This window comes from Lithobates pipiens, unplaced genomic scaffold (assembly GCF_037356315.1).
Source record: "Lithobates pipiens isolate NorthernLeopardFrog02 unplaced genomic scaffold, aLitPip1_a1.2 Scaffold_8, whole genome shotgun sequence".
Lineage (NCBI taxonomy): Eukaryota > Metazoa > Chordata > Amphibia > Anura > Ranidae > Lithobates > Lithobates pipiens.
In genome coordinates, this window is record NW_027507903.1 from 564,213,457 (window position 1) to 564,236,289 (window position 22,833).

Below are 22,833 nucleotides of genomic sequence, written 5' to 3' on the forward strand. Positions count from 1 at the left end.
CTGTGAAGCTCTGCATCTGCATCTGCATCTGCATCTGCATCTGCATCTGCATCTGCATCTGCATCTGCATCTGATCCTGATCCTGTCTGTTACCTGAACCCTGGACCCTGAGCCTTGTACCTGACCCATCCCTCCTGTGATCGATCCATCCTCTCCTTGTCATATTTGACTTCCTTCCCCAGCTGCTGACCCCCGTCGAACCTGGCCTAGCCCTGTTTAAGATTCTGGTATTCCCCTTTAATTGCATATATTTGTCTGTTATTATTTGTGAGTTTCTGTTGGTTGTTTGGTTGCACATTGTCATATATTGGAGGTGGTTGTATTTATTCACTTATCTTAAATGATATATTTTCACCTTACCTGTGTTTGTTCCTCTGTTGCTGTCCACACAGCTCTGGTCACACCTGATACGTGACAGGGCTAGAACTTGGGAGTACATAGCACACCCCTCAGCCCTGCACTCTATAAACGCATACTCCTCAACCCTAGACCCTTTTGTAGCTCACCCCTCAACCCTGCACTCTGTACACAGCATACCCCTCTACCCTACACTCTTCATGTCGTGCACGCCTCTACCCTGCACTCAGTACGCAGCGCACCCCTCAACCCTACACTTAGTACATAGCGCAGCCCTCAACCCTGCACTCAGTACACAGGGCACCACTCAACCCTGCATTCAGTACGTAGTGCACACCTCAACCCTGCACTTTGTATGTACCGCACCCTTCCACCCTGCACTCAGTATGTAGCGTGTCCCTCAACCCTGCACTCAGTACGTTGTGCACACCTCAATGCTACACTCAGTATGTAGCGCACCCCTCAACTCAGCACTCAGTACATTGCGCACACCTCAAACGTGCACTCTGTATGTACTGCACCCCTCAACCCTGCACTCAGTACATAGCGCACCCCTCAATGCTACAGTCAGTATGTAGCACACCCCTCAACCCTGCACTCAGTACGTTGCGCACACCTCAACCCTGCACTCAGTACATATCGCACACCTCAACCCTGCACTCTGCATGTAGTGCACCCCTCAACTCTGCACTTTGTATGTAGCACACTCTTCAATACTCCATTCTGTAGCGCACTCCTCAACCCTGCACTCTGTACACAGTGCACTCCTCAATCCTGCACTCTGTATGTAGCGTACTCCTCAACCATGCACTTTGTATGCAAATCACTCCTCAACCCTGCATTCTGTACACAGCGCACCCCCAACCCTGTACTCTCTATGTAGGGCACTTTTTAACCCTTCATTCTATATGTAGTGCACTCTTCAACCCTGCACTCTGTATGTAGCACACTCCTCAGCCCTGAACTCTGTTCATAGCATCATCTTCAATCGTGCACTCTGTATGTAGTGCACTACTGAACTCTACACCCTGTATGTAGCACACTGTTCAACCATGCACTGCACCCCTCAACTCTGCACTCTGTATGCACTACACTCTGTATGTAGTGTACTATTTAATCCTAAACACAGCATATTTTATAGGTACAAGGAAGCTTTGTTTTGATTAACCACGCCGCACATAGCGTGCCACAGGTCATCCCTTGCCTTAACTGTACTTAATTTTAAAGTTCAAAAGTTGGGAGGTATGAATGGGTGATGATTGTAGTTAGCCCCTCACGTGTCTAACATTTCACTAAATCTAACTTTACAGACATTGATGAATGTAAAGAAGACCCCCACATCTGTGGCCCTAACAGTAGATGTGAAAACATGGATAGATCATACCAGTGCAACTGCATGAGTGGGTTCAGGAACTTCAGCAATATTTGTACAGGTGAGTGTCATATTTTTATTCAGTCCCATATCCATCTATGTCTATTGTTTGCCGTTAGGCTTTTGATCTACGTCTTCTGAAAAAAGTCTTTCTCCTTAGTGTTAGCATTTACTCCAAATACAATACCGTACAATAATGTGATCAGGTTTTCAAAATAAAAGCTGGATACACCCTACTGACCACACCCACTTTTAATGGGACTGGGACCAGGGCGGAACAGGGGACATGGCTAGTAATTGCACACCGTGCACAATGGTGGGTGTGGCCAAGCTGTGCTAACAGTGAAGAAGAATATCATTAAAAAATATCATTTAAAAAAACTGAGTCTACTCTGCTCTGGACTTTGATGCAGTCCAGGGGTCAAGAGTAAGTAACGCACAGAATGTAAAGTACAAAAGCAATTATGCCAAAGTGTGCCATCCAAGCAAAATTTCCCCTCCCCTCCCCTTACAAACCTCTCACTCCCAACTGACAAAGCCACCTCCAGCACAAATTCCCACTTACGTTCCTGAATTGTACCCGATGGATCCTGGCTTTGTGTTGTATTTGCTGGTGAGTTCATTGGGTCATGATGCCACAACTACCCATGTTTTTTCTTGTATATGTCAGGTATGCTACATAGACAAAAAATAGAAACAAAGTTCAGAGGTCAGTAGTAAGTGACGCAGAGGCCAGAGGCTAGTAGTAAATGATTCAGAGGTCAGCAGTATTTATTTTTGCAGAGTAAAGGGGTCAGCAGTAAGTGACGTTTAGAGGTCAGTAATATGTAACATAGAGTGCAAGGTCGGTAATATGTGATGCAGAGAGCAGAGGTAAGTGACATATGTATATATATATATATATATATATATATATATATATATATATATATATATATATATATATATATATATATATATATATATATATATATATATATATATATATATATAGTTCAGGGGTCGGTAGTAAGTAAAGCAAAATGTAGCAGCCAGTAGTAACATATATTGTGAGTATAAGGCACTACAGGTAGCAGCATGACCTCCCCTGCCTGCATCTTACTGATCACTTGCAAAACAAAGTTAAAGTAGTTGTAAACCTCAGACATGAAATATGAACAAAGCATATCCCTCTTTAGTGTGTACTTGTCTCAATCCAGAACACTAAGGCCGCGTACACACGCGCGGACTGTTTGCCCAACCTTGTTCGTCAAACAGTTTCGGCAAACAGTCCGCTCAAAATTTGCATGAGCGGACTTGCCCACACACGAGCGGACTGTTTCAGCGAACTGTTTGCCAAACAGTCCGCTCAACTTTTGAAATGAACGGACTCGCCCACGTAAGGCGGAGGCAAATCCGCCCATTTCGAGCGCGTGTACAGGTAGGCGGGGCCCGCGAAGGAGACGTCGCGGGCTCCGCCGCCTGGAATGGGCTTAAAGGGGAACCCCAACGCCGAAAAAAATCGGCGTGGGGGTTCCCCCAAAGTCCACACCAGACCCTTGTCCGAGCACGCTACCCGGCCGGCCAGGAAAGGGGGGCGAGCGAGCGCGCCCCCCCTCCTGAGCCGTACCAGGCCGCGTGCCCTCAACATGGGGGGTGCCTTGGGGAAGGGGGGGCCGCGCGGCCCCCCCACCCCAAAGCACCTTGTCCCCATGTTGATGAGGACAAGGGCCTCTTCCCGACAACCATGGCCTTGGTTGTCGGGGTCTGCGGGCGGGGGGCTTATCGGAATCCGGGAGCCCCCTTTAATAAGGGGGCCCCCGGATACCGGCCCCCCACCCTATGTGAATGAGTATGTTCTTGTAGCTCTTTTACAGGCGGTGGCCCGGTCTTCTGTCGCCGCTGTCGTCGCCTTCGCCGCCGCCGCCGCCTTCCGTTCTTGTTCTTCTTCTTGTTCTTCTGCTTCTTCTCCTGGAGATGTTGACACGTCGCTCTCTCCGGCCGGAATGCCAGAGCCGCGCTGTGCGGTCACTTATATAGTGACAATGGGGCGGTGTCACATGTTATATGTCACATGGGTTGATGTCACATGGGGACTATGACATCGTAAGGGGGCGGGGTCACCATGTGACCAACCCATGTGACATATACCATGTGACACCGCCCCATTGTCACTATATAAGTGACCGCACAGCGCGGCTCTGGCATTCCGGCCGGAGAGCTCGTCGAGTCAACATCTCCAGGAGAAGAAGCAGAAGAACAAGAAGAAGAACAAGAACGGAAGGCGGCGGCGGCGGCGGCGGCGGCGGCGGCGGCGGCGGCGACGACAGCGGCGACAGAAGACCGGGCCACCGCCTGTAAAAGAGCTACAAGAAGGCGCGGTGGCCCGGCAGAAGAACCGAAGGCGGCGACAGAAGAACGGAAGGCAGCGGCGACAGAAGACCGGGCCACCGCCTGTAAAAGAGCTACAAGAAGGCGCGGTGGCCCGGCAGAAGAACCGAAGAGGGGGACAAGACCCCCGAAGTCGGGAGAAGAGGCCGGCGGCGGGGAGGAAGAAAGCCGGACTCCTCCGCTAGTAAAAGAGCTACACACACATAGCGGAGGAGTCCGGCGAGAAGACCCCCGAAGACGGAAGACCCCCGGAGCTGTGCAATAAAATATTTTTTCCCCTGTGTTGTGTTTTTTTTTGTACTTTATTTCACAGGTGAATGGGTAGGGGTACATTGTACCCCATACTCATTCACATAGGGTGGGGGGCCGGTATCCGGGGGCCCCCTTATTAAAGGGGGCTCCCGGATTCCTATAAGCCCCCCGCCCGCAGACCCCGACAACCAACGGCCAGGGTTGTCGGGAAGAGGCCCTTGTCCTCATCAACATGGGGACAAGGTGCTTTGGGGTGGGGGGGCCGCGCGGCCCCCCCTTCCCCAAGGCACCCCCCCATGTTGAGGGCACGCGGCCTGGTACGGCTCAGGAGGGGGGGGCGCGCTCGCTCGCCCCCCTTTCCTGGCCGGCCGGGTAGCGTGCTCGGACAAGGGTCTGGTGTGGACTTTGGGGGAACCCCCACGCCGATTTTTTTCGGCGTTGGGGTTCCCCTTTAAGCCCATTCCAGGCGGCGGAGCCCGCGACGTCTCCTTCGCGGGCCCTGCCTACCTGTACACGCGCTCGAAATGGGCGGACTTTCCGAGCGGGAACAGTCCGCTCATTTCGAAAGTACAGCGGACAGGCCCACACACGGGCGGACTGTTCGCTCAAACACAGTTTCAGCGGACAGTTTTTCGGAATTTCCGAAAGACTTTGTCCGTCCAACTGTCCGCTGAAAGCCCACACACGAGCGGACTGTACGCCCAAACACTGTTCAGCGGACAAGGTTGGGCGAACAGTCCGCCCGTGTGTACGCGGCCTAAGTGTAATTTATGTCCACTGTCTCATTCCTCTGCTATAAGCATCTGACACATCTGACAAATTTTCCTGATGCCAAGAGAAAAAAGTTGATGGGGAGGGAGCTCCAGCTGATTGACAGCCTCAGCTCTGTTCCTGTGTGCTGTGCGAAGGGGTGTGTCCCTTCCCTCCAATCAGTTCTCAGAGGTCTCCTCATTGATGTAACTTCAGCTCTCCACTCCCTACTTTTCAAAGCTGGGAGACCCCATGTAAATTCTGCACTTTGAAAGAGTGTAAGGGAAAAAACAGCTACAAATAAATAGGTACAACGTACAGTATGTATGAGGATTTGTTTCATCTCTGTGTATCACTTGAGGCCAGTCACTTCACTAAGTATATGTAAGGATTTACAACCACTTTAACAAGCTCCTGTCTATTTATTTCCCCACCCAGTGTAATTCACCGGCACAAACTATTGCACAGGTGCTCCATTGTGCTGCAGGAATAAGACTCCTTTCACACCAGGGCGTTTTGCAGACGCTATAGCGTTAGAAATAGCGCCTGCAATCCGCCCAAAAAAAGCTGCACCATTGTCTGTAGTGTGAAAGCCCGAGGGCTTTCACACTTCAGCAGTGCGCTGGCAGGACGTTAGGGAAAAGTCCTGCCAGCAGCTTCTTTGGAGCGGTGAAGGAGAGGTGTGTTTACCGCTCCTCCACAGCTGCTCCCCATTGAAATCAATGGGGCAGCGCTGTAATACCGCCAGCAAAACGCCACTATTGCGGCGTATTGCCGGCGGTTTTCACTCTTCCTCGGCTGCTAGCGGGGGTAAAAGCGCCCCGCTAGCGGCCGGAATGCGCCACAAATCCAGCCGTAAAACGCCGCTAAAAATAGTGTGGTGTGAAAGGGGTCTTAGGCAGCATCTCTTCCCCCTCCTCACCTCCTGCTGGTAAACCAGCACAATCTAGGAGGGTGGATGCAGGTGACATCATTAGACCAGGACCAGCATGGACCCAGGTGGTATAATAGATCAACCCGTAACTTCACAATCTCTGGGGGCACATGCAAACAATAAGTAGATTACTATAATCTGCCTGGCAACATTTTTCTTATTGTTTTTTCTTATTGGTTGATTTTTACTTTGCAGCCTACTGGCCAGGGATGCAAATGGAGAAGCAGGGATGTATTAATAGACACTTCTGTCCGAGGGACAGCCTCCTAAAATCAGTTGAGGATAAAACACAGGTGCCACTATAAGTGCAGTATAACAGTAGATTTAATTTCACAAACGGATACAAGTACTGACAAAAGTAAGGTAGTAACAGGCATCGAAATTCAAGCCAGACAGTTTCTGGCTGTTTGGAAATGTACAGTAAATATGAAATATTCATATGAAATATATATATGTATATATATATATTGATTATATCTTTTCACGTGAAAACACTGAAGAAATTACACTTTGCTACAATGTAAAGTAGTGTACAGTTTGTATAACAGTGTAAATTTGCTGTTCCCTCAAAATAAGTCAACATATAGCCATTAATGTCTAAACCGCTGACAACAAGAGTGAGTACACCCAAGTGAAAATGTTCAAATTTGGTCCAAATAGCCATTTTCCCTCATGTGACTCATTAGTGTTATAAGGTCTCTGGTGTGAATGGGGAGAAGATGTGTTAAATTTGGTGTTATCGCTCCCACTCTCTCATACTGGTCACTGGAAGTTCAACATGGCACCTCATGGCAAAGAACTCTCTGAGGATCTGAAAAAAAGAATTGTTGCTCTACATAAAGATGGCCTAGGCCAGTGATGGCTAACCTTGGCACCCCAGATGTTTTGGAACTACATTTCCCATGATGCTCATGCACTCTGCAGTGTAGATGAGTATCCTGGGAATTGTAGTTCCAAAACATCTGGAGTGCCAAGGTTCGCCATCACTGGCCTAGGCTATAAGAAAATTGCCAAGACCCTGAAACTGAACTGCAGCATGGTGGCCAAAACCATACAGCAGTTTAACAGGTTCCACTCAGAACAGGCCTCGCCATGGTCAACCAAAGAAGTTGAGTGCACACGCTCAGCATCATATCCAGAGGTTGTCTTTGGGAAATAGACATATGAGTGCTGCCAGCATTGCTGCAGAGGTTGAAGGGGTGGGGGGTCAGTCTATTAGTGCTCAGACCATACAGCGTGCACTGGATACAATTGGTCTGCATGGCTGTCGTCCCGGAAGGAAGCCTCTTCCAAAGATGATGCACAAACAGTTTGCCGAAGACAAGCAGACTGAGGCCGCGTACACACGCGCGGACTGTTCGCCCAACTTTGTCCGTCCAACAGTTTCGGCAAACAGTCCGCTCAAACTTAGCATGGACGGACATGGCCACACACGACGGACGAACAGTTTGCTGAAACCGTGCGCGATGACGTGAACGGCACGTACGACGGGACGAAAAATACGACGTCCTATACACTGCATTATAGCTTTCGGCGTGAAAATCCTTTCTGAGCATGCGCGCAACTTTGTTTGACGAACAAGCCTACACACGGGCGGACTGTTCGCTCAAACAAGGTTTCAGCGGACAGTTTTTCGGAAATTCAGAAAAACCTTGTCCGTCCAACTGTCCGCTGAAACTGTCCGCTGAAAGCCCACACACGAGCGGACTGTCCGCCCAAACACTGTTCAGCGGACAAAGTTGGGCGAACAGTCCGCCCGTGTGTACGCGGCCTAAGAACATGGATTATTGGAACCATGTTCTGTGGTCTGATGAGACCAAGATAAACTTATTTGGTTCAGATGGTGCCAAGCATGTGTGGCGGCAACCAGATGAGGAGTACAAAAACAAGTGTGTCTTGCCTATAGTGAAGCATTGTGGTGGGAGTATCATGGTCTGGGGCTGCATGAGTGCTGCCGGCACTGGGGAGCTACTGTTCATTGAGGGAACCATGAATGCCAACGTCTACTGTGACATACTAAAAGAGAGCATGATCCCTTCTCTTTGGAGACTGGGTTGCAGGGCAGTATTCCAACATGATAACAATCCCAAACACAGTTATTTAGAGGTTACAGCAAATTTACTCTGTTATACAAGCTGTACACTTACTACTAAATTGTAGAAGAGTGTCATTTCGTAAGTGTTTTCACATGAAACAATATGATAAAATATTTTCAAAAATGTGAGGGGTGTACTCACTTTTGTGAGATACTGTGTGTGTGTGTGTATGTGTGTATGTATGTATGTATGTATGTATGTATGTGTGTGTATATATATATATATAATATAGCAATATATAGATGTATATAGCTATAGATAGATGTATATAGCTATAGATAGATATATCTATATATAAAGGAAACCCATACCAAGAGAAATATGTAGGCCATTGTCTGTTCCTGAAAGTGCCACAAAGTAACAAAAAAAAATACTGGTGGCACCTAGGGTTCTAAGATGAGAAGTTCCAGGGTGCCTGTCTCATAGGGAGGAAACAGGGTTTTCTATATCCTCTGGGATTAGTAAATCCTGGACAGGGTCCTGGAGCTCAGTGACTTTGTAGAGACTTGGGAAGGATGAAGCCTCCAACCCTAGGTCTGCAGTTTGCCAGTAACCAACACACAGATTGTGCATGTGTGAGTGTGTACGTTTTTTTTCAGGAAGCAGACTATAGCTCAGGGTTACTTTTTTGGGCATCAGGAGACAGAGTCAGCACTGCTGGAACAGACATGGGGAGTGTATGTTTAGGTTCTGGCCTGAGAGACAGGCAATCTAAAAAAAAAAATAAAAAAAAAAAAAGGTAGTCTGCGTGGAAACAGACGGAGGGGCTGAGAGCACCAAGGCAGCTAGCAGGCTGAAAAGAGTACAACCCCAATTCCAAAAAAGTTGGGATGATATGTAAAATCTGCATAAAAACAGTATGTCATGATTTGCACATCTCATAAACCCATATTTTTTCACAATGGAAAACAGAAAACATTTCAAATGTACCATTTTAACACCAATGACGTAGGCTCTTTACCATGTCATCAGCTGTGTCCAATCACAGCTGATTACATATAAACAAATGCCGGTAATCTGCATTTCCTTTCCTCAGCACTTTCAGTGTCTGCAGAAAGGAAAGCCGATAACCAGCTTTCCAGTTACAGGGGACAGTTACACTATTAGTGCAGCCCCATCAGTGCAGCATATCAGTGCTGCCATATCAGTGCAGTCTCTTCAGCACCCATCAGTGCAGCTTATCAGTGCCGCCTCATCAGTGCCCATCAAAGCAGCCTCATCAGTGCCCATCAGTGCAGCCTCATCAGTGTCCATCAGTGCAGCCTCATCAGTGTCCATCAGTGCAGCCTCATTAGTGCCCAATAATGCAGCCTATCAGTGCCCATCAGGGCAGCCTCATCGGCGCACATCAGTGAAGAAGAAAAACAACTTATTTGCAAAATTGTATAACAGAAAACATTTTTTGGGGGGTTTTTTGCACAATTTTCAGACTTTTTCATTTTTTTTTTGCCAAAAATAACAAAACCCAGTGGTGATTAAATACCACCAAAAGAAAGCTCTATCTGTCATATGAGTAATGTGTTGCATGACACTAAAAGCTGAAAAAGCCTGAGCAGGAATGTGCCCAGTATTGAAATGGTTAAGAAAAAATAAATAAAACAAGGTAATTTTGAAAGTGATGACAGCAACAGATCTCAAAAAAGTTGGGACAGAGCAACAAATAGCTGGCAAAATAAGTGGTATTAACAAGGAAGAGCTGGAAGAATATTTTGCAACTAATTATGTTTAATGGCAACAGGTCAGTAATGGGATTGAGTATAAAAAAGGATCTTAGAGAGTCAGAGTTTCTTATGCCACGTACACACGTAGCGGACTATCCGACGGACTTAGTCTGGCGGACTTCCCGCCAGACTGTCCGTCGGACTTTCCGAACGGGCTACTTGCCCACACACGGCACTTTTTCAGCGGACTAATACGCCGTACTATCCGCCCTACTTTTGAAATGAACGGACTCACCCACACACGCGGAGGAAAGTCCGCTCATTTCGAGCGGGTCTCCAGGTAGGCGGGGCCCGCGAAGGATACGTCGCTGGCCCCGCCACCTGGTATGGACTTAAAGGGGAACTCCAACGCCGAAAAAATCGGCGTTGGGGTTCCCCCCAGGTCCACATCAGACCCTTGTCCGAGCACGCTACCTGGCCAGCCAGGAAAGGGGGGGACCGGTCCCCAGTCATTGTGAGCGGAGGGAACGACGAGTCAACATCTGAAGAGAAGAAGAGAAGAACAGAAGGCGGCGGCGACAGAAGACCAGGCCATCGCCTGTAAAAGAGCTATAAGAAGGTGCGGTGGCCCGGCAGAAGAACAGAAGAGGGGGACAAGACCCCAGAAGAGGGGGACAAGACCCCCGTAGTCGGAAGAAGAGGGCGGCGGCGAGGAAGAAAGCCGGGCTCCTCCACTAGCAAAAGAGCTAGCAGAAGATAGCGGAGGAGTCCCCCGAAGACGGAAGACCCCCGGAGCTGTGCAATAAACTATTTTTACCATGTGTTGTGTTTTGTACTTTTTTTTTCACAGGTGAATGGGTAGGGGTACATTGTACCCCATACTCATTCACATAGGGTGGGGGGCCGGTATCCGGGGGCCCCCTTATTAAAGGGGGCTCCCGGATTCCGATAAGTCCCCCACCCGCAGACCCCGACAACCAATGGCCAGGGTTGTCGGGAAGAGGCCCTTGTCCTCATCAACATGGGGACAAGGTGCATTGGGGTGGGGCGGCCGCGCGGCCCCCCCCTTCCCCAAGGCACCCCCCATGTTGAGGGCACGCGGCCTGGTACGGCTCAGGAGGGGGGGCGCTCGCTCGTCCCCCCCTTTCATGGCCGGCCGGGTAGCGTGCTCGGACAAGGGTCTGATGTGAACCTGGGGGGGACCCCCACGCCGATTTTTTGGGCGTTGGGGTTCCCCTTTAAGTCCATACCAGGTGGCGGGGCCAACGACATCTCCTTCGCGGGCCCCGCCTACCTGGAGACCCGCTCGAAATGAGCGGACTTTTCTCCGGGCGGGAAAAGTCAGTTCATTTCAAAAGTACGACGGACTGGCATACCCACGGCCGGATTGTCCGCCGAAATGCGAGTCCGGCGGGAAGATTGGAGTGCAAAACTACTTTCTAAGTCCACCGTACTTTCGGGTCAAAAAAGTATGCCGGAGGCTACACATGGGGGGATTGTCCGGCGGACTTGAGTTTGCCGGACTTTTCCACCCGATTGTTTGATCGTGTGTACGCAGCATTAGAAGTACAGATGAGCAGAGGACCTCTGCCGGAGGTTCACCAATCTGTGAAAAGTTGCATCTAACAATTGTCAAACAATTGCAAAATAATGATCCTCAACATCAACATCAAAGACTATATATCATATATTTATCAAAGCCGATTCCAGCTTCGTTCGGGTCTGCGGCCAGCCGGCGAACGTGTCGGCTGGTCTCTCTGGCCTCCCGGTGGGACAGGAAAGCCCGGATGAGCCGCAAAAGGTGGTGGCAGGAGGTGGGGTTGTCCCTTCCTGCTCCTTGGGATAATAGCCGAGCGGCTGCTAGATGCATAGTTTGTCAGACTTCTCAAGTCTCGCATAACTCGCTGGAGCCTCCCGCATTTGACGGTGGGCTCACGGACACCCGCGAATGCGGTACAATCTCCTGGCTGTCAGCCGTAGCAGCCCGAGCCGCCCTCTCCTCCCAGCCTGGGGAGGGGACATACTAAAAGGAATGACAGAATGGAATGCCCATAGACTTTAACAGGGAGATGGAATGCCCATAGATAATAATGGAACAAAGTGGAATGCCCATAGAGAATAATGGAAAAAAAAAATCAATTTGTGACAGACTCTTTTGACATATAAATATATATATATTTTTTTAAAAACCTACTTTTAAATATCAGTGGCCATGTTTAATATTGAGATTAGGTGGGATTATTGTTTTTTTTTTATGGCATAACAAAGGTGAATGACAGAGTGGAATGCCCATAGAGTATAATGGGAAGTAAAATATAAACTCATTCGCAGGTAAATCTGAGAGACAAAGCAATTTATCCTTTACCAAAGCTTTTCCTCAAGTAGAGTAGCAGATTGTAAGATTGAGATTATTTGGGATTACATCTTTTTTCTATGGAATGACAGATACATAATAGAAAGGAATGCCCATAGAGTATAATGGGAAGCAAGATGTGACCTGGTGTCAGAACCATTGGTCATATCAGATCAATCTTTAGTAAACATACTCTCTATGTCCAGTGGTGATGTCCAAATTAGACATTAAGTGGGATTATTATTGTTTTCTATGGAATTACAAACATATGACAGTATGGAATGCCCAAAGAGTATAATGGGAAGGAAGATGTGACCTGGAGTCAAAACCATTGGTCATATCAGATCATTCTTTAGCAGACATACTCTCTATGTCCAGTGATGATGTCCAAAATTCACATTAAGTGGGATTATTATTGGCTTCTATGGAATGACAAACATATCACAGAGTGGAATGCCCATAGAGTATAATGGGAAGTAAAAATATAAACGCATTTGCAGGCAAATCTGAGTGACATAGCAATTTATCCTTTACCACAGTTGTTCCTCAAGTAGAGTAGCAGATTTTAAGATTGAGATTATTTGGGATTACAGCTGTTTTCTATGGAATGACAGATACATAATAGAAACGAATGTCCATAGAGTATAACGGGAAGCAAGATGTGACCTGGAGTCAGAACCATTGGTCATATCAGATCCATCTTTAGCAGACATACTCTCTACGTTCAGCAGTGATGTCCAAATTTGACATTAAACGGGATTATTATTGTTTTCTATGGAATGACAAGACATAATGCAGAATGGAATGCCCATAGAGTATAATGGGATGTAAAATATAAACTCATTTGCAGGCAAATCTGAGAGACATGACAATTTATCCTTTACCACAGCTGTTCCTCAAGTAGAGTATCAGATTGTAAGATTGAGATTATTTGGGATTACAGCTCTTTTCTATGGAATGACGGATAAATAATAGAAAGGAATGCCCATAGAGTATAATGGGAAGCAAGATGTGACCTGGAGTCAGAACCATTGGTCATATCAGATCAATCTTTAGCAGACATACTCTATATGTTTGTTAGTGATGTCCAAATTTGACATTAAACGGGATTATTATTGTTTTCTATGGAATGACAAACATATGACTGAATGGAATGCCCATAGAGTATAATGGGAAGTAAAATATAAACTCATTTGCAGGCAAATCTGAGAGATGTATCAATGTATCCTTTACCACAGTTGTTCCTCATGTAGAGTAGAAGATTGTAAAATTGAGATTATTTGGGATTACAGCTGTTTTCTATGGAATGACAAATAAATGATAGAAAGGAATGCCCATAGAGCAGGGATATGCACTTTAGCGGACCTCCAGCTCTTGCAGAACTACAAGTCCCATGAGGATCTGCAAGACTCTGACAGCCACAGGCATGACACCCAGAGGCAGAAGCATGATAGGACTTGTAATTTTGCAACAGCTGGAGGTCCGCTAATTACATATCCCTGCCATAGAGTATAATGGGAAGCAAGATGTCTCCTGGAATCAAACCCATTCAATATATCAGATCAATCTTTAGCATAAATACTCTCCATGTTCAGTGACAATGTTTAATATTGAGATGAAGTGGGATTATTATTGTTTTCTATGGATTGACAAAAGGTGAATGACAGAAAGGAATGCCCATAGAGTATAATGGGAAGCAAAATATAAACTTTTTTGAAGGCAAATCTGAGAGACATATTAATGTTTCTCAAGTAGAGCAGCAGATGTTAATATTGATATTATTTGGGATTACATCTCTTTTCTATGGAATGACAAATAAATAATACAAAGGAATGCCCATAGAGTAGAATCGGAAGCAAAATGTCACCTGGACTGGGAACCATTCAAAATATCAGATCAATCTTTAGAAGACATTCTGTCCATAATGAAAGGCAATGTTTAATATTGAGTTGAATCTGGATTATTATTGTTTTATATGGAATGACAAGACATATGACAGAATGGAATGCCCATAGAGTATAATGGGAAGGAAGATGTGACCTGGAGTCAAAACCATTGGTCATATCAGATCATTCTTTAGCAGACATACTCTCTATGTCCAGTGGTGATGTCCAAAATTCCCATTAAGTGGGATTATTATTGGTTTCTATGGAATGACATACATATCACAGAGTGGAATGTTCATGGAGTATAATGGGAAGTAAAATATAAAATCATTCGCAGTTAAATATGAGAGACAAAGCAATTTATCCTTTACCAAAGCTGTTCCTCATGTAGAGTAGCAGATTGTAAGATTGAGATGATTTGGGATTACATCTTTTTTTCTATGGAATGACAAATACATAATAGAACGGAATGCCCATAGAGTATAATGGGAAGCAAGATGTGACCTGGAGTCAGAACCATTGGTCATATCAGATCAATCTTTAGCAAACATACTCTCTATGTCCAGTGGTGATGTCCAAATTAGACGTTAAGTGGGATTATTATTGTTTTCTATGGAATGACAAACATGACAGAGTGGAATGCCCATAGAGTATAATGGGAAGGAAGATGTGACCTGGAGTCAAAACCATCGGTCATATCAGATCATTCTTTAGCAGACATACTCTCTATGTTCAGTGGTGATGTCCAAATTAGACATTGAGTGGGATTATTATTGTTTTCTATGGAATGACAAGGGTGAATGACAGAGTGGAATGCCCATAGAGTATAATGTGAAGCAAAATATAAACTGATTTGAAGGCAAATCTGAGACACATAGCGATTTATTCTTTACCACAGGTGTTCCTCAAGTAGAGAAGGATATAGTAATATTGAGATTATTTGTGATTCCAGCAGTTTTCTATGGAATGACAGAAACATAAAAGAAAGGAATGCCCATAGAGTATAATGGGAAGCGAGATGTGACCTGGAGTCAGAACCATTAGTCATATCCGATCAATGTTTTCTAGACATACTCTTTATGTTTAGTGGTGATGTTTAAAATTGAGATGAAGTGGGATTATTATTGTTTTCTATGGAATGACAAAGGTGAATGACAGAAAGGAATGCCCATAGAGTAGGGGTGCAACGGATCAAAAAACTCATGGATCGGATCATTTTTCGGATCAGCAAATAATAATTGAATTTGCAAAAACCTGTGAAAATTCCACCACCATATAGTTCCCACTGTAATATCCACAATCTCCCCCACTGTAATATTGGCTAAACATGGCTGGGTATTGCTGAGCAGGGCTGGGTATGGCAGAGCATGGCTGGGTATGGCTGGGTATTGCAGAGTATGGCTGGGTATGGCAGAGCATGGCAGAGCATGGCTGGCTATGGCTGGGTATGGCTGGGTATGGCAGAGTGTTACAGAGTGTTACAGAGTGTTACAGAGTGTTACAGAGTATGGCAGAGTATGGCAGAGTATGGCAGGGTATGGAGGGGTATGGAGGGGGTATGGCAGAGTATTGGCAGAGTATTGGCAGGGTGTTGCAGAGTATTGGCAGGGTGTTGCAGAGTATTGGCAGGGTGTTGCAGAGTATTGGCAGGGTATGGCAGAGTATTGGCAGGTTATTGCTGGGTATTGGCAGGGTATTGCAGAGTAGGCTTTCAAAGAGCAGCGCTGTGGACACTACAGATGCAGCCCACATTGCTGCATCCATCCGATCTCTCCCCTCTACTGTAAAGATCAGTACAGAGAGGGGAGAGAGGAAGCGGCGTTAGGACATGACGCCGGTTTGTTTACAAGTGATCGCTCCGTCATTTGACGAATGAAGGTGTAGAATTAGGTGTGTTACAGCCAAGTGCTTGCAGGCACTATGCTAGCAGTACACCCACGTCTGATTGTAGCAGGCAAATTTCCCTGCCCCAGCTGCTGGACCATAGAAATAAGTTCACTCCCAGCCATCCACATGCCCAGCGGTTGAATGCCAGCTTGGCTAAATTGCTAGCACTTCAACTGCTGCCTTTTCAGTTGGTAGACTCGGCCCCCTTCCGTGAGTTTGTGAAATGTGTGGTTACTCAGTGGCAGGTACCCAAACGCCATTTTTTCTCACGGAAGGCGATTCCGGCTCTCTACCGGCATGTGGAAGGCAATGTCCTTGCCTCGCTGGATAGGGCGGTCAGTGGTAAGGTGCATATTACTGCTGACTCATGGTCCAGCAGGCATTGACAGGGATGTTACCTGTCTTTTACGGCCCATTGGGTCACTCTTTTGGCAGCTGGGAAGGATGCAGGACAAGGTGCAGTAGTGTTGGAGGCTGTTTCGCCACCACGCCTCCAAAATGCTACTACTGGTTGTGACACACCTCTCTCCTCCACCCCCTCCTCTTCTTCTTCCTCCATGGCCTCTTCTAGTGCTCTTTCCTCAGAACCAGTGGTGCTCCGTGGGCGTTCAAGGGGCTAGGAAAATACGCAGGCAAAACGATGCCATGCCGTGCTTGTGCTGGTTTGTTTGGGGGACAGGAGCCACACTGGGGCAGATATTTTGTCAGCTCTGCAGGGGCAGGCCGAGAGGTGGTTGATGCCACGCCAGCTTAAGCCAGGAATGGTGGTTTGCGACAATGGCACCAACCTCCTCTCCGCCCTCCGACGGAGACAACTGACCCATGTGCCCTGTGTGGCTCACGTCCGTAACCTGGTGGTGCAGCGGTTCTTGGGCAGGTACCTGGGCTTACAGGATGTCCTGAAGCAGGCCAGGAAAGTCTGTGTGCATTTCCGCATATCAGTGAATGCCAGTGCTCAGCTGGCTGAGCTCCAAAAGGAGTTGAACCTGCCTAAGAACCGCCTTATATGTGACATGCCCACCAGGTGGAACTCAACGTTGGCCATGCTGCAGCGGCTGCACTTGCAGCAGAGGGCCATCAATGAGTACCTGTGCGACTACGGCACTAGGACAGGGTCAGGGGAGCTCGGTTTTTTCTCACCACGCCAGTGGGGCATGATCAGGGATGCATGCACTGTCCTGTCACCATTTGAGGAGGCCACAAGGATGGTGAGCAGTGACAGTGCATGCATCAGTGACACTGTACCTCTTGTCCACCTGTTGGAGCATACACTGCGTGGAATAATGGACAGGGCACTTGAGGCAGAAATGAGGCAGGAAGAGGACTTCCTTGCCTCTCAAGGCCCCCTTTATCCAGACAGTGTTCCTGCTGTCCCATCCATCACACAGGAAGAGGAGGAGGATGATTGCGTCAGCATGGAGGTGGAGCCTGGCACTCAGCATCAGCAGCAGCAGTCTTGTAGGGATGATTTACAGTCCCAAGAAACCCGTGGACTTGTACGTGGCTGGGAGGAGGTAGCTGCGGATCATGTTGTCCTTAGGGACCCAGGGGACCGAATGCCTCAGCTAACCTATGCTGCATGGCCTCCCTGATCCTGCAAAGCCTGCAGAAGGATCCTCGTATTCTTTGGATCAAGGAGAGGGACCATTACTGGCTGGCCACTCTCCTTGATCCATGGTACAAGAGTAAGGCTGCCGACCTTATCTTGCCGTCGCAGAGGGAGCAGAGGATGAGACATCTCCGGGAGGCCTTGCAGAAAGATCTGTGCAACGCGTTCCCAAGAAACTGGGAGGTTACAACTCCTGGTCCTGGACAATGTGTTTCTGAGGCATCGGTCAGAAGGAGCAGTGGAGAAGGTGGCCGTCTGACCGATGCATTTGGACAATTTTTTAGTCCGCAGCCCCAAGGTATGATCGGTTCCAGCAACCATCACCAGCGTCTGATTCACATGGTGCAGGAATACCTAGGGGCAAGGTCAGACTTGGACACCTTTCCCACCGAAAATCCTCTGGCTTACTGGGTCTTGAGGATGGATCACTGGCCAGAGCTTGCACAGTATGCAATTGAGCTACTGGCCTGTCCTGCATCCAGCGTTCTTTCAGAATGCACCTTCAGTGCTGCTGGTGGCTTTGTAACCGATCACAGGGTGCGCCTGTCCACCGACTTGGTTGATCGACTGACCTTCATAAAGATGAATCAGTCTTGGATCACCACCAGCTACCAAGCACCTGAAGCTGATGTAACCGAATATTTTTTTTTTAAATATCACATCCCTTCAAGACTGCCTATGCTGATGCTGAGAGACTGTCCTGTTATGTTGACTGTCTATCCTCTTCCTCCTCCGCTGATATCTTGGAAGAACATTTTTGGTTCTGGGTGATGCCACCAGCCCAATTTTTCAGCCCCTGTTTAACAGGGGCGTGTAAGTGCAATTTTTGATGCAATGCTTTGCAGCAGCGCTCAAATAGATTTTTTGACTGGAGCTAAACTTTCAAAATGTACCAGTTCAAAATTACAAACAGATTCTACTTAAAACAACAAACCTACACAGTCCCTGTCTTGTTTGCACCGCCTGTATATTCCTGTTCTGAATATATAGGGCCTGGCGGCCCCATGCCTTTCCTTTTTTTAATATGGATATGGGGTTCCCCTTAATATCCATACAAGACCCATAGGGGCTGGTAATGGGCAGGGGGGGATACCTATGCCATTTTTCTCAATGATTTTCATCCATATTGCCGGAACCAGATATTACATTAAAACAGCAAGCAGTTTTAAATTATTTTTTTTCAGTTAAATGTCATTTTGTGCAGGGACTGTTCTAAACACGGGAAACATGTGGCACTTCACAGGCATACTATAGACACCCCCCAGGCATGATATTTAAAGGAATATTTCACTTTTTTTTCACTTTAATCATCATTAAAATCAGTGCTTCCAAAAAAACTGCAGTTTTTAAAAACATTTTAGGCATTTACCCATGTCCCCTGGGGCAGGAGCCAGGTCGCCAAACCCTTTTTAGGACAATATCTTGCATATTAGCCATTAAAATTATTTTGAACGTTCGAGTCCCATAGACTTCAATGAGGTTCTAAAGTTCGCACAAATTTTCGGTCCGTTCGAAAGTTCTGGTGCGAACCGAACTGGGGGATGTTCGGCTCATCCCTAATAGAGAGTATGTCTGCTAAAGATTGATCTCATATGACCAATGGTTCTGACTCCAGGTCACATCTTGCTTCCCATTATACTCTATGGAGGTTCCTTTCTATTATGTATCTGTCATTCTATAGAAAGCAACTGTAATCCCAAATAATCTCAATCTTACAATCTGCTACTCTACTTGAGGAACAGCTGTGGTAAAGGATAAATTGCTATGTCACTCAGATTTGCCTGCAAATGAGTTTATATATTACTTCCCATTATACTCTATGGGCATTCCCTTCTGTCATATGTTTGACATTCCATAGAAAACAATAATAATGCCATTTAATGTGAAATTTGGACATCACTGCTGAACGTAGAGAGTATGTCTGCTAAAGAATGATCTGATATGTCCAATGGTTTTGACTCCAGGTCACATCTTCCTTCCCATTACACTCTATGGGCATTCCACGCTATTATGTATCTGTCATTCCATAGAAAACAGCTGTAATCCCAAATAATCTCAATCTTACAATCTGCTACTCAATTTGAGGAACAGCTGTGGTAAAGAATAAATTGCTATGGCTCTCAGATTTTCCTGCGAATGAGTTTATATTTTATTTCCCATTATACTCTATGGGCATTCCACTCTGTCATATGTTTGTCATTCCGTAGAAAACAATAATAATCCCACTTAATGTCTAATTTGGACATCACCACTGAACATAGAGTGTGTGTCTGCTAAAGATTGATCTGATATGACCAATGGTTCTGACTCCAGGTCATATCTTGCTTCCCATTATACTCTATGGCAGGGGTAGGGAACCTATGGCTCTCGAGCCAGATGTGGTTCTTTTGATGGCTGCATCTGGCTCTCACTTCTCAATCTGCGGATTGCGTGGTGTGCCGATCTGTGGATTGAAAAGTGAGGTAGAGAAAATAGATATGGCGCTATACCTTTTTGAAATCACTAAATATAAATGTCATAGAAATGTACAGATTTTTCAGCTTGCTGGCTAATGGTTTTAAACTCTAAAAAATCCTGAATGGACCAAGATATACTAAAATGATAAACCCAATAAATAATATATCAGTCAATATTAAGTTGTGAATACAAAAATGAATATAAATTTTCCAGCGTGCTGGTTAGTATATTAATATAATATAAAAATAAGGGTGAAAATAGGAATAGGAATAAAAAATATATATAAATGTGAATTACACAATAAATGAATTAGATGCCTAAAATAAATGATGCTATGTATACTAAACTCAATCTATAATCAACAGTGAAACTTTAAAAAATATATACTAAAAAATACTCAATGTGCCTGTGACTGTGGTGATGGCGTAACCAAGAGCTTTGGTATACAAATTCAATCAAATAACCTTAAAGCAAAAACCCAAAAATTCAAATTTGTACAATTGTGAAACACAAGTGAAAAAATGAAATATGAAAAGTGCAACAAATATATACACACTGTGTTAAGTTTCGAAAAATTCCCAATTGTAGATATGAAAATTGGGAAAAAAATACAAGAAAAAATAAATAATGATTTAGTCCATTATATAAAAAATATAAAAAATATAAGAAATAGAGATTTAGTCCATAATATAAAAAATTATAAATAAATAATGTGAAAAAATTTTGCAGCGACAAATCAGATGTGAAAGTCTAATAGGGTAAAAATTGAAAAATGAAAAATACAAAAAATGGAAATTAGATAGTGAAAAAAGAGAGATTTTCTATGTATAGAAGAGGAATGGAGGGAGTAACTTCGCTTATCTGTTCGTGTTTATGAATTTTGCTCTCACCAGAAATACGACCCCGTCCGGGGTGGATCAGCCTCCACAGTATAAGCCACTGTGTCGCTTCTTGGGCTGTCTTTGCTGGAATGCTGGGGAGATCCCTCGTTCCTCCGTGGGGATGTTGTACCTCGTATTACATATGGTAAAAAAGAGGACTTTCCATGGTATAGTATGTTTGCAACTCAGTTTATTTGTAACAACTTAAAAGTACTCACATTTAGTACGATAAAACACGTATTGTAAAAAAAGCGTTCGGAACTTCCGCTCGGCTCGCACGCCGTTTGCACTGAAGGTGTACGTATCTGTGGATTGAGCCCATAGGAAAGGCCGCAGCTTCGGCCTAGCTCAGGAGCTGTGGCCGTCTGGGTACACCCGGCGGCAGCCTAGGTGAGCAGCGTGCTGACGTCATCATCACCCGCCTCAACTGCTCCTGGATCTGCCTGCCTGTGTAGTGGTAAGCAAGCAGACAAGCGTAGGGGAGATGTGGATATTACAGTGGGGGAGATGACATGGATATTAGTTATAATTGAAACTAGTCAATTCATCGATTAAAAAAAAATTTGTTTTAAACATATTGTATGGCTCTCACGGAATTACATTTTAAAATATGTGGCATTCATGGCTCTCTCAGCCAAAAAGGTTCCCTACCCCTGCTCTATGGGCATTCCCTTCTGTCATATGTTTGTAATTCCATAGAAAACAATAATAATCCTGCTTAATGTCAAATTTGGACATCACCGCTGAACATAGAGAGTATGTCTGCTAAAGATTGATCTGATGTGACCAATGGTTCTGACTCCAGGTCACATCTTGCTCCTCATTATACTCTATGGGCATTCCTTTCTATTATTTATCTGTCATTCCATAGAAAACAGCTGTAATCCCAAATAATTCCAATTTTACAATCTGCTACTCTACTTGAGGAAAAGCTGTGGGAAAGGTGAAATCGCTATGTCTCTCGATTTGCCTGCAAAGGAGTTTATATTTTACTTCCCATTATACTCTATGGGCATTCCATTCTGTCATATGTCTTGTCATTACATAGAAAACCATAATAATCCCGTTTAATGTCAAATTTGGACATCACTGCTGAATGTAGAGAGTATGTCTGCTAAAGATGGATCTGATATGACCAATGGTTCTGACTCCAGGTCACATCTTGCTTCTCATTATACTCTATGGGCATTCCACTCTGTCATATGTTTGTCATTCCATAGAAAACAATAATAATCCCACCTAATCTCAATATTAAACATGGCCACTGATATTTAAAAGTAGGTTAGCAAAAAATACATTTGATATGTCTAAAGACTCTCTCACTAATTGATTTTTTTTTCTATTATTCTCTATGGGCATTCCACTTTGTTCCATTATTCTCTAAGGGCATTCCATCTCCCTGTTAAAGTGTATGGGCATTCCATTCTGTCATTCCTATGTCCCCAGGGGAGGCAGTGCCATTGCTTTGGGGAATCGATTATGCCAAGGTAGGTGCACTACGGGACTTCCTATTTGTCCCAGACTGTTATTCCACCCTCCTCTCACAGCTCCGCCAATCACCAAGCGCCCTGCCCTCCGCCAGTCCAGCTCAGAGAGCGTTAGGAAGCCGGGACAGCCAGTGGGAGGTGAGCAGCAGCTGTGTGGAGGGAGCTTGTGCTGGATTCAACAGAGGGAGGAGTGAGTCTGGAGCTGGTCTGGAGCTGGTCTGGAGCTGGTCTGGAGCTGGTCTGGAGCTGGTGAGTGTGAGAACGGCATTCATTACTGTTATACACTGCAATGTCTTCTCTAGCAGAACTGCGTTCCTGGCTGGCTCTCTATGTGCTTCCACACAAAGCCTGGTGACCGTGCAGGCAGCCCCTGAGTGGTGTACACACATGGTGGGAGTTATAGAGGAGTGCTGGTCAAATTTTCTCCCAGATAACCTTGTCTGGGGGCAGGGGGACACTAATCAAAAGGGGAGTTTAAATT

General features: G+C 45.7%; 1 protein-coding gene across 1 annotated transcript in view; it reads left to right on the plus strand.

Annotated features, from left to right (window-relative positions):
• ADGRE5 (adhesion G protein-coupled receptor E5) overlaps positions 1 to 22,833 on the plus strand; it is a gene marked incomplete at its 5' end in the record, with an annotated part of 185,784 nt that overhangs the window by 94,582 nt on the left and 68,369 nt on the right. The window contains one exon of the mRNA XM_077471585.1: positions 1,668 to 1,790. Coding sequence (XP_077327711.1) covers positions 1,668 to 1,790 — 123 coding nt within the window. The remainder of the gene's footprint in view (positions 1 to 1,667; positions 1,791 to 22,833) is intronic.